At 39.7% G+C, this 10,111-nt stretch overlaps 1 protein-coding gene across 1 annotated transcript in view; it reads right to left on the bottom strand.

Moving 5' to 3' along the window:
• Window positions 1-10,097, bottom strand: part of LOC149096150 (ATP-dependent RNA helicase DDX24-like) — a 20,471-nt gene extending 10,374 nt beyond the window's left edge. Inside the window, exons 1-9 of the mRNA XM_089281509.1 lie at window positions 9,742-10,097; window positions 7,578-7,743; window positions 6,853-7,013; window positions 5,961-6,221; window positions 4,861-4,971; window positions 4,183-4,307; window positions 3,309-3,442; window positions 2,298-2,419; window positions 60-229 (exon numbers count right to left, since the gene is read on the bottom strand). Of these exons, the coding sequence (XP_089137635.1) occupies window positions 60-229; window positions 2,298-2,419; window positions 3,309-3,442; window positions 4,183-4,307; window positions 4,861-4,971; window positions 5,961-6,221; window positions 6,853-7,013; window positions 7,578-7,743; window positions 9,742-9,945 (1,454 nt within the window). The 5' untranslated portion in view covers window positions 9,946-10,097. The remainder of the gene's footprint in view (window positions 1-59; window positions 230-2,297; window positions 2,420-3,308; window positions 3,443-4,182; window positions 4,308-4,860; window positions 4,972-5,960; window positions 6,222-6,852; window positions 7,014-7,577; window positions 7,744-9,741) is intronic.
• Between the last annotated feature and the right edge of the window lie 14 nt (window positions 10,098-10,111).

The following is a 10,111-nucleotide window of genomic DNA, read 5'->3' as shown; positions in this document are numbered from 1 at the left end:
TTCCTATCTGAGAACAACTACGGTGAAACTCTAGAATATAAAAAAGACATCTATTTCACCTATCCAGGTTCTTTAATCTCTGTCTTTGCTGCATACTGGCGTGAAGAACCCACGGGTCAAAGTCCAGTAGTCGAAATAAGGAGCCCAGTCTCCTCAGGCAGTCAACCGTGTTGGAGAACACCAACGTGCGGCCTGGGTACCGCGATAGGAAATAGTAAAGATACAAGTCCTAAAAATGCAATTAAAAAGAGTGAAACCATTTTTTTTTTTTTTTTGCGTCCTTCTTTTTTCGTTTAAAATGACTGTCGTCCAAGTGATTGTATTAATCTTGCTTTCCCGCGCTTTACATCAAGTACATGAATTTGAGCTTAGCAATCATTAACTCAGCAATAATTTTTTAGCGTAATAGGATTAACAATAACTGAGAGAGTGGTTACATTTGAAACTTGTTAGAAGTCAACGTTGTGTGTGAGAAGTTGTTGGAACTTCTTCCGAACTTCTTAGCCAATCAACAGCGGCACGTGCACGTCAAGCAGTCACAAAAACGATGGTACATCGATGTACATGTAGTTTAGGAAACTGTTAAGGTTACTTCAAACCTTCGCGGGAGTCCTCCAGAAAAAAATTCGTACGCGCGCTGTTTTCAAGGAAACCGCCACAAACCATATATCAACAGAAAGGTTATAAAATGTAGAATTCGATAAAATTATGTTTTGTTTTGGATTTGGCTTTCCAAAGGCGGCAGAGGTCGTCAACTCCAAAATGACCGACTGACGTTCCAGCGAATTAATCGGGTATCAAATGCGATCGTTCATGCAAAATAACTGTGCAGTGTTAATCACATAGCCTCAATCTCCAAAAACGTGCCAGCATTTTCTTTTATTTCTATTGGTTATCTTTTTATAGATCTGTCAAGTTCGACTATCGCAAATTCGCGTGACCTGTTACGTTAAAGGCCGCCACGAGGAAAGTATTCAAAATGTAGGAATTCGCCGACACCCTTTTGTTCCATATCTATCAGTGAATGTTCTGACCAGCAGGGTCCGAAATTAACCTTTTCAGGCAGGCGCCAACTGGCGACTGAAATTTTTTTTTCAGTCGCCATATGGAAAAATGTGGTCGCCAAAAAGTGTCAATAAAATTTTTCCTTCGCAGCGAAACGCAAACCAAAATTTTTGGTCGCCAGATGGAAAATTCTGCTCGCCAATTTTTCTTTTAAGAATCGGAACGAAGAGAACGCGTTTGGGACCGCAATGATGGCGATTTTTCCGCTAACGATAAGATTAAATACAAACACGCTGATTATTTATACACCTACCACTGAAAACCCACGACGAACGAATCGAATGCCGGCCATATACGCAGTTTCGTGCGACTGCCAAATGTTTCAAGTCAATTTTATACCTTCTCTTGTCTCTACCTTTTGGAGAAGAAATGTACCCGACTGAAAACTGCCGTTTGGTTCTTTGCTCTATGTGCAAAATGATCTTTCCTTTCGCGTTCTGTCAAGACGATCGATGGATCGTCATGTTGAATATCGAAATCTTCCACTAATTTCTTCGCGGATGTTCCGTCTCCACTTTGTAATAAATTACGGAAAGAGTTAAGGACATCGTTGGACATCACATCGCCTGCATAAAATTAATGTTCATGGCGAAAGAACGCACGTGGCCTTCTGCGCCCGCAATACGTATGTTATGGGAAACCGCTGGAAAAACATGGCGGCGAAGCTTCGCACTGATCGTAGCTGTGAAACGTTGTGGTAGATTTACAATAACAGGAAAGTCGGTTTTACACTTCAAAAGCAGCGGAAAGGTAAAAAGTACGTGACCAATTCGCGGGTGGCTTTGAATTTTATTTTAATCGATTTGGCTGAAAATCAAAGTTTGTGTAATTATCGTGGCTTGAAATAGTTAATCGCCCGCTGGCGACCAGCTGTGAAATTCTGGTCGCCAGTGTAAAATTTTTAGCCGCATTGGCGACCAGGAAAGCGCAATTTCGGACCCTGACCAGAGTTCATGGAAAACCGTCAAATCTGCATACCCTATTAATTCATTGAAAGAGAAGGGATTCTCTCGAAAAACGAGTGCGAGTTTTCGCCTTCCAAAGATTGATAAACATATCACGCCTTCTCAGAGGAAAGTGTCAACTTGAGAGCCGCAAGCCAATGAAATAACAGAACCCCTAGCGTTCACAGTATGCAAACTTGTGCTTCGCGGACATTAATTTTCTTGACCAAAAAAAAATCGACCAATATAGCCCCGCGAAGGTTTGAAGTAACCTTAAATCTCCCAAACCTTTTCATCAAGTGAACATGAAATCTTTGTCTCTGTCAGGGTCTCCACTGTTCCTCTTTTATTGGTGACATCAATGACTTTGCAGCTAGTCTTGTGCAGTCTGACTTTGTCCATTAGCGACACTAAAAAGAAACAAACACGTAACCGTTGACTCCCTCTAGTCTTTCAACATCTCTGTGGCAAAGGGGGAAACCACGCATTGAGCACCGTTATATGCGCTCAAAAAATATTATCTACCATTATGATTACCGTTATGATTAAGCGCCGTCCTTTCTAAAAGTCGCTCCCCTCGTTTCCCATTTTTATAACAAGCGTCCCTTATTATTGCTCCGTCCCGTCCCGTTCCATCCCGTCCCGTTCCATTCTTCCAGTTAACACCCCCACAACCTATGTGACATTCAAGGCATTTTATAGAATAGACTGACTAGACAAACGAATTAATCCAGATGTTGAATTTCAAAAGGGAACGAAATGAGCGCCTGGTCCCTATTAAGCGGCCACTCTGCAATAAGCGTCCTCCCTTGAACTGCCAAACATCAATTAGCGACACGGGCGCTAAATCGAATCATTAAGGTAACTATATTAATATTACAATTTTCTAAATGTATTCAAGAGTACAAACTATTGGAAACTGTGGCCGATCTGTTCCTTACGATTAAATCGTTCATTAGCGTATTAGAGGGAATATCATTTCACAAGATCACTTTTGACTGTTTGAAACCGACGACTTCCTAGGACTTTTTGCCTCAGAAATTATCGCAGTTGACATTTTACAAATCGACGGTTGCAATTTTATGGGAATGCCAAGACAGTTATTTTTATTCTCTGTTTACTACTGCTGCGGTCTAATCGCTATAGGAGCTGAGGGTGTATTGTGATGAATTAGACTCTTGCCGACTGTATAAGAGCGCACGAAAATTCTCTTAGATAGCGTAAAACATACGTTTTCAAGGAAGCACTAAACTAAGCGTTCTTAGTTTACGCATTGGGTGATTTTCACGTGGACTGTACCTAGAGCTTCTCCTTTGGAAATCTTCTTCTCTTTTCCTTTTCTTTTGAATGATTTAGGAAGAGTCAAAGTCGCGGAGAAGATAAACTTTTGCAGAGTTCTTTTCTTCACAGTTCCTGACGCCTCTTCATCATCGCTGTTAAGAAAAAGATAAATCGACATTGAGTAAATATCATCAAATAACTCGTTTCATTTAATCGAATTGCATTAGAGCGGTTTTCAATTGAATTGAGTGACGGAAAACCAAAACCAACATTATCACTGTAACCAATCACAAAGGACACAGACAATCCAATGAACCAATCAAAACTCGAAGTAAATAAATGTAGCTGATGCGAAGCGCGGGAAAACGTGTGTGCGCGCGAGTCACGATTGGTTTTGGTTTTACTTCTGATTGGATGAAAAAGTGACGGGAGTTTTTTAAGCCAATCATGTGTGTAGTAATGCAAACCAATTACTTCCGACACTCACATGAAAAGCGCTCAGTCATCAAACGTGTTCGATCATGTAAATATATCCTACTAAGTGACACCTAGCAGAAAGCTCTCCAGATACCTAGTAGTTCACCCGATAAATTACATGTGACAAGTAGATTGTATTTCTTACAAATTCATTGTCACCGAAAGTTGATGATCAGCATTATACATGTATTCAAGATAATACGACCATGAACCAGAAATCCATTTGTTTGACTACAATAAAATAATAAAACTTATAAAAGCTGGAGCACCATTTCGCACAAAGTGTAAATGTCAGTAATGGAAAGTCAAGGCTGCTTTTCTGCAACTTAAATTAAATTATTATTGTGACTGCGAGAGGTTGAAGTACGTGTACATGTACATTATTGCACAGGCTCTATTAAAACACATGTTTCACCTTGGCCTATGGATGAGATCCAAAATTGAGGACAGCTCTTGAAAATGTCCCTGTTCTACCATCCTGTCGGCCTCATCAATCACAAGGTACCTCAAGTCCTCCAACCGGCTCACATGCTCTTCACCCTAAAATCAAATGACATGTACATGTAAAGGTATGGTGGAAGAGTTGAAATCTTCTCCTGTGTACTACTGGTACTTAAGGCATGGCATTACAAATATCCATGTACCATGTGTTATGACTTTCATAGGGAAGGTAATATCATACTACAAGGGTTTCATTAAGGGTTGAGCACAAGGACAAGTTGACTGGTTGTGAGGCATCAATTTTGCCCACCTTGAAAATGACCATCAAGAGGAAAGTTCCTCTTATATTTATTGAGACTGTAGTTCCAAAAGTTTTGCCTGCCTGTGAAAACCAGTTACGCTACTGCTGTAATCGTTAATGAACCTCTAAAAATTATGTTATACATACATGTATACATTTACATACAGATTCAAAACATTTCAAAACTTAATGAGATCCTTTAGCCTGAAGGCATGACTCAGTTTCTTTTACAGCTCCATTTCGTCAGGCAATTTATAGTACTGTGGAACATGCACCTTTTTACAGCTGAGTCTTGACTAATACATGTAGACTTAATAACATCTGTATATCTTACTTGAAGTACATACTTACCTCTGAAATCAGGTCCCATAATCTTCCAGGAGTTGCCACAATTATTTCAGGACACTTTCGTAGTAGCCTCTGTTGTTTCTGAGGTGCCATTCCACCGACCACGGCTACAATCTTGGAAGCCAATAATACATGTAATTTTCAAATTATACATTTTTGATGTTACATATGTATGAATATTATTAGTAACAATTTATTTTTCTACTACATTTAATTTATCATGAGCTGGAAGTTGCTAAATTAGGAGTAATAAAGTTGGGACTGCCTTATATTTCCTTAAAGGCTCAGTCATGGCACTTTGAGTTATTTTGGCCACATACAAAATTACCTTTAAATGGTAGGAAACCTGAAAATAACAGTTTAATAAGATAGAAAAACACCAAAGAGATAATGATAAACCATAAAGGAACAAGGATGGCTAAGGATGGAGAGGATTAACGCGGATTACCAACAACAAATTTGAAAAATCGAGGCTAAACTTTTCAATATGCACAAACCGTGAGTGAGCTCCTTAAAACATTGTAGACCATAATGACGTTTCTTCTGTTCCTAATTCCCTTGCAGTAAGCTTTAGAGCCAAGTTCTTCTGGTTTCTACTGCATAAAGTGGATAGAAATATTGCAACTCCTTCCCTGGATGGATGCTAGTCCATCACAAGTTACTCCCAGTATTCTCTGAAGGTGTCTCTCAACAATGTGCTGGTACACATTAATTTACACCTGGTGGAGAGGGGCACTCTTTAGCATCTTGCCCAAGAATACAAGATAATGACTGGGTCTGCTAGCTAAGACTCGTGCCTGGACCACTTGCTCCAGTCAGTCTAGTGCATTTAAGGCCACTGCACTTCCCACAGCATAGCAGAGAACTTCTTAACTTTCTTGTGTAATTCCAAACAAGAAATGTTGTACGGCACTAAAAGAAGTTAGACTCAAAAACCTTTTGGAATTCTCTCTTTCAAATTGTCTAAAATTATGGTTCAGTTATACATGTGTATAGTGGCACTGGACAAGGTTTTTATGGACAGGAACCAAAAACACTGAATACATGACTATACACCTTAAAGTTTTAACATAATATTTAATACTTAGTTTTCAAACCTGTACCTCTAGAGAGGTGTGCTTTGCAGCCTGTTGAAGGTGATTCCTTATTTGCAGGGCCAACTCCCTTGTTGGTGTCATAATCAAACCCAGCAGTGGTTTTCTAATCTCATCACTAGAAGCTGTACTGTTACCAGCCACAGGGGTGGATGTCTTTGCAATGTCTTTTCTTCCATTGTTATTTGTCCCTTCTGTTTCTTGGCTCGCCTTACGTTGCAGGATGTGGTGGAGAATCGGAAGGCCAAAAGCTAAGGTTTTTCCTGATCCCTGGTAAATGAACAGAATGTGTAGTAGAGTTGGAAGTGTCAGAAGTGTTTTCTCAGTAGCTTTTACTTGGGGGGTGTTTAAAGCGTGCAGTGGCGAAGTGACCAAATGGCACCACAAGTAAGAGTTAAGGTGGGATACGGGTGTCTGTAATAGTAGCCCTTACTGTTATTAAGAGCTAACCACTGTCAAGTCAGTGAATTTCAGGCTACCTCGAGTGCTATTTAGGCTAATCGTAGTGTCATTTTGCCATTTCGTGTTTTAAGCGCACCCCCTTATTTGTGGTCACTCGCCATTTCCACATCCCCCACAACACACCTTGTTTGCCCCCCAAAATTCTGCATAACCTTTGTTTCCCATTTATCTCCTGGGTATTACAGTTGTCCCAAGAGAAACTGAAGACAATGCTTATGCAAAATTTTGGGGGCAAACAAGGTGTTTTATGGGGGATGTGGAAATGGTGAATAGGTTTATTATAGCCTGAAATGTCAGCTATGTCCCACCTCAGCCTTACCGTCCCCCTGCCCTGCCATCTCTCGCCCGGGAATTAGGCTTAGGGTGGGAGATGACTGGCATTTGAAGCTATTAGACTAACGGATTTTTCTGGATCAGCTGGTGCTACGTGTAAACTTACTGTTTCTGCAGCCCCAATGATGTCTTGGTGATGAAATATTGCTGGTGGCAGGGATAGTGTCTGTATAGGTGTGGGGCTGGTGAATCCTTGATCACTAAGAGCTCTTTGTACTTCTGTTGGGACTCCAAGGACTTCCCAGGCACTTGTATCTGCCATAGTTTCTAAATTTCACAAAATCACTGCCAGGTTTCAAAATAATTTAAGACACCTAATATGCACAAAGCCTGTACTGAAGAGTTACTGACAGTATTTTGACGATTAATATTGAAGATTATGACTACAAATGTACAATGTCATTAGGTACTCAACATATAGATGAAGATGATTTTGTATAAGAGAATGATTTTAGGACATGCAGACAATGTCAGAAGAAGGTTTTTGATGCAACTACATGTACACATGTAAGAGAATCCTTCACATTTTTCTTGTACTTTACTGTAATATTATTGTGATTTAAATCCACTGGACCAGCATCTACATATAGTTGTACAATAAATTATTGTAGACAAACGGTGACATCTTCTAAGTTCACTATTGTTGGTGTAAGGTCATTAAACCCCACACAGAAAATAACATACATGTATACATATTTTATTGGCTCGTCCCCACAGGGCTTTTCAGAGTCAATGTTTCATTACAAAATTTAAAAAAACGAAGAAAGCTAAACACATGACAATGATAATGTAAAATGGAGACAAAGATTCTCAAGGACATGTACACTGTACCTTGAGAATCACCCAAAATTCCATCATCAACTGAAGTTTCTTCTTGCTGTCCTGGTTTGTCTTTATTTTCAGCTTTCTTTGTCTTCTTCTTCTTTTTCTTTTTCAACTGAGAAGCCTTCTTTTTCTTTTCTTCTGATTTTGGCAAAGGTGTAGCATCAGATTTTTCCTGATCACCCCAAAGACAAAACGCACAAAATAATGCTCTAAAATAGACACAAATATATATTTGTTATTGACCAAGTGTGAGATCAGTTCAAGATGGTTGGATATTGGCCAAGTTTTTTTTTTTTTTTTTTTGGTGTGTTTATGGACAGAGACAGAGTGGAGGTCCAGAAATGCGCAAAAAATGAAAGAGAACAATATCCAGCCACCTTGACCGAACAACCTTGGTCAATAATGGCTCTACTATAGGCTTTTGGGGAAATTTTTCTTGCGGGACAGGCAGGCAGTCCCGAGCGGGCAAGAGAGCCCCATCTCACCCGCGCGGGTAGCTAATGACAGCGCAGGATTTGGTTCATCTTGTCCGCTAAGTATATAATAGAAAAACGTCCATGTGGTGCGCATTTAACCCATTGACGCCTGTGCCGCCCGTAACCGCCCATGCGAAAAACGCTTCCATTTCCCTGTGCCGCCCGTAACCGCCCGAAAAAAAGCACATGGGGACAATTGCCTTTCCTACCCTCCCTGAAGATTCTTTGGTTCCCCTTTTGTTCTATTGTTCTTGAGGACAAATAAACCAATCAGAATGGACTTTCTGAGCATATTTTCAGAGGACTTTAGGGGTCCTAGAAAGACGGTTTTTCTTCTTAAAATCGCGCGCTTGAAAAGTGCAGGTAACGTGGTCTTGTTTTCATTCCTAACACGGATAAATTACTGCTTTGGGCTTTAAAATAGAAAGGAAAAATACAAATCAATGTTCAGGTGGCCTCAGAATGGAGGATCAAGGAATACAGAGTCCTCAAAACTTTCTGGTGAAGAAGTTTTTCTTCCTACAACCGCCGAGAAAACATGAAGATCGGAGCGCTTTCAAGTAAGTTTCGACGACAAATCGCAGGTTTAAAGCGGCTTTTTGGATTTCAGAAACAAAGATGGTTATGTACATTATTACTTCGAAGTTGAATTCAACTTTTGGAACAATTGGTAAGGCCACGGGCATTAAAATGACTGCAAAAGTGGTCGGTAAAAACTCAAGCTTTCGCGTTAGGGTGAAGAATGATTTGAACATGCGGTCATGCAGCGAAGCACGTCTGCGAATTTTTTTCCTTTTAAATAGGTTTCTTCGTCTCAGCTTGAATGAAAATTTATTGTTATTGAACTTCCTTTCGCATCTCTTTCATTTGGTTCCCTGTATTTGGGAATTTTAGGTTTTAAAAGTGAACAGTAACTTGCACGCTGGATTTCTGCATATTTAATTTACGGCAACCTCTAGGCGCTTTGTTTATTTAGTTTATTCGCTTCGTTCAAATATTTTTTGGAGTCTTATTCAGCTACTACAGAACCGCTGAGAAAAGAACTAAATGGCCACTGATTTAACACAGTTGAAATACGACTGATCTCAATATAATTCGCTTGTTTTTGTCGTCTTTTTGATTTACGACTTTCATCTTTCTTTCACAGGGCCGTAATATTTTTCTCGCGCGGCGAAGAAATCACTTGATTTCTTGTTTTCAGATTGATTTTTACATGAGTTCTTCGCTTTTATTTTTCGTTGTTTTCTCAAATGTTAGCCGTTATAGTACAAGAAATTCAATTCTGTTGTATTTGGTTTCGTTTTTGTCCTCCAAAGTCAATAATTGACTCATTTTCGCAAAGTCAATTTTCTCAGCTTCTGTGGGACATTTTGTCGCGCGGTAAAGAAATAATATAATTTCTTGTTTTCTCATCAGTTTTACACATTAGGTTAAGTTCTGTTTGCTAATATTTTTTAATATTTTGACCCTTCATTTATTCAACTTTAAATAAACGATGTCTTGAAACCTGATCCTGTGTCTGTGGTTACTGCGCATATGGTTTATTTTTGTGCTTTCGCTCGCTCAGAAATATTCCAAAAAACGCCAGGGAATTAGGGGTGGGTCGCGGGCAATTTCATTCAGGCGTCAATGGGTTAATTACAATGTGTATAAATTTAATTCCGTCACTACTACATACAAATCTCTAAATATACCTTCACTGATGGCCGACTTTTCGCCTTTTTCTTACGGCTTGGACCTTCAACATCAATCCCTCTAAGTTCTTCCAAGTTATAGTCCTCCATCACTTCAAGAGAGACAAATCCCTCCATGTCACCCGCAAAGAATGAGGGATCGTCCAGCACAACAGGCTGCCATTTTCGTTTATTGCCTTTCGATTTCTTCTCCGCCATAGCCATATTCTTCAGGAAATATCAAATATAAATCTCGGAGCTTTTTCACAACAAAGAGCACGACGTTATTTCAACAGCATCAACAAGAAAACTGAAATCTTTGTGGCTTAGAGTCAACGTTGCATTTCGTCCGCCATGATGGATTGTTCATTCGGAGAGAGATTGGAACGAC

This window comes from Orbicella faveolata, unplaced genomic scaffold (assembly GCF_042242905.1).
Source record: "Orbicella faveolata isolate gen_17 unplaced genomic scaffold, um_ofav_v1 contig_48, whole genome shotgun sequence".
Taxonomy (NCBI): domain Eukaryota; kingdom Metazoa; phylum Cnidaria; class Anthozoa; order Scleractinia; family Merulinidae; genus Orbicella; species Orbicella faveolata.
The sequence above is the reverse complement of the archived record's forward strand: the minus strand, read 5'-3'. Positions and strand labels throughout refer to the sequence as shown.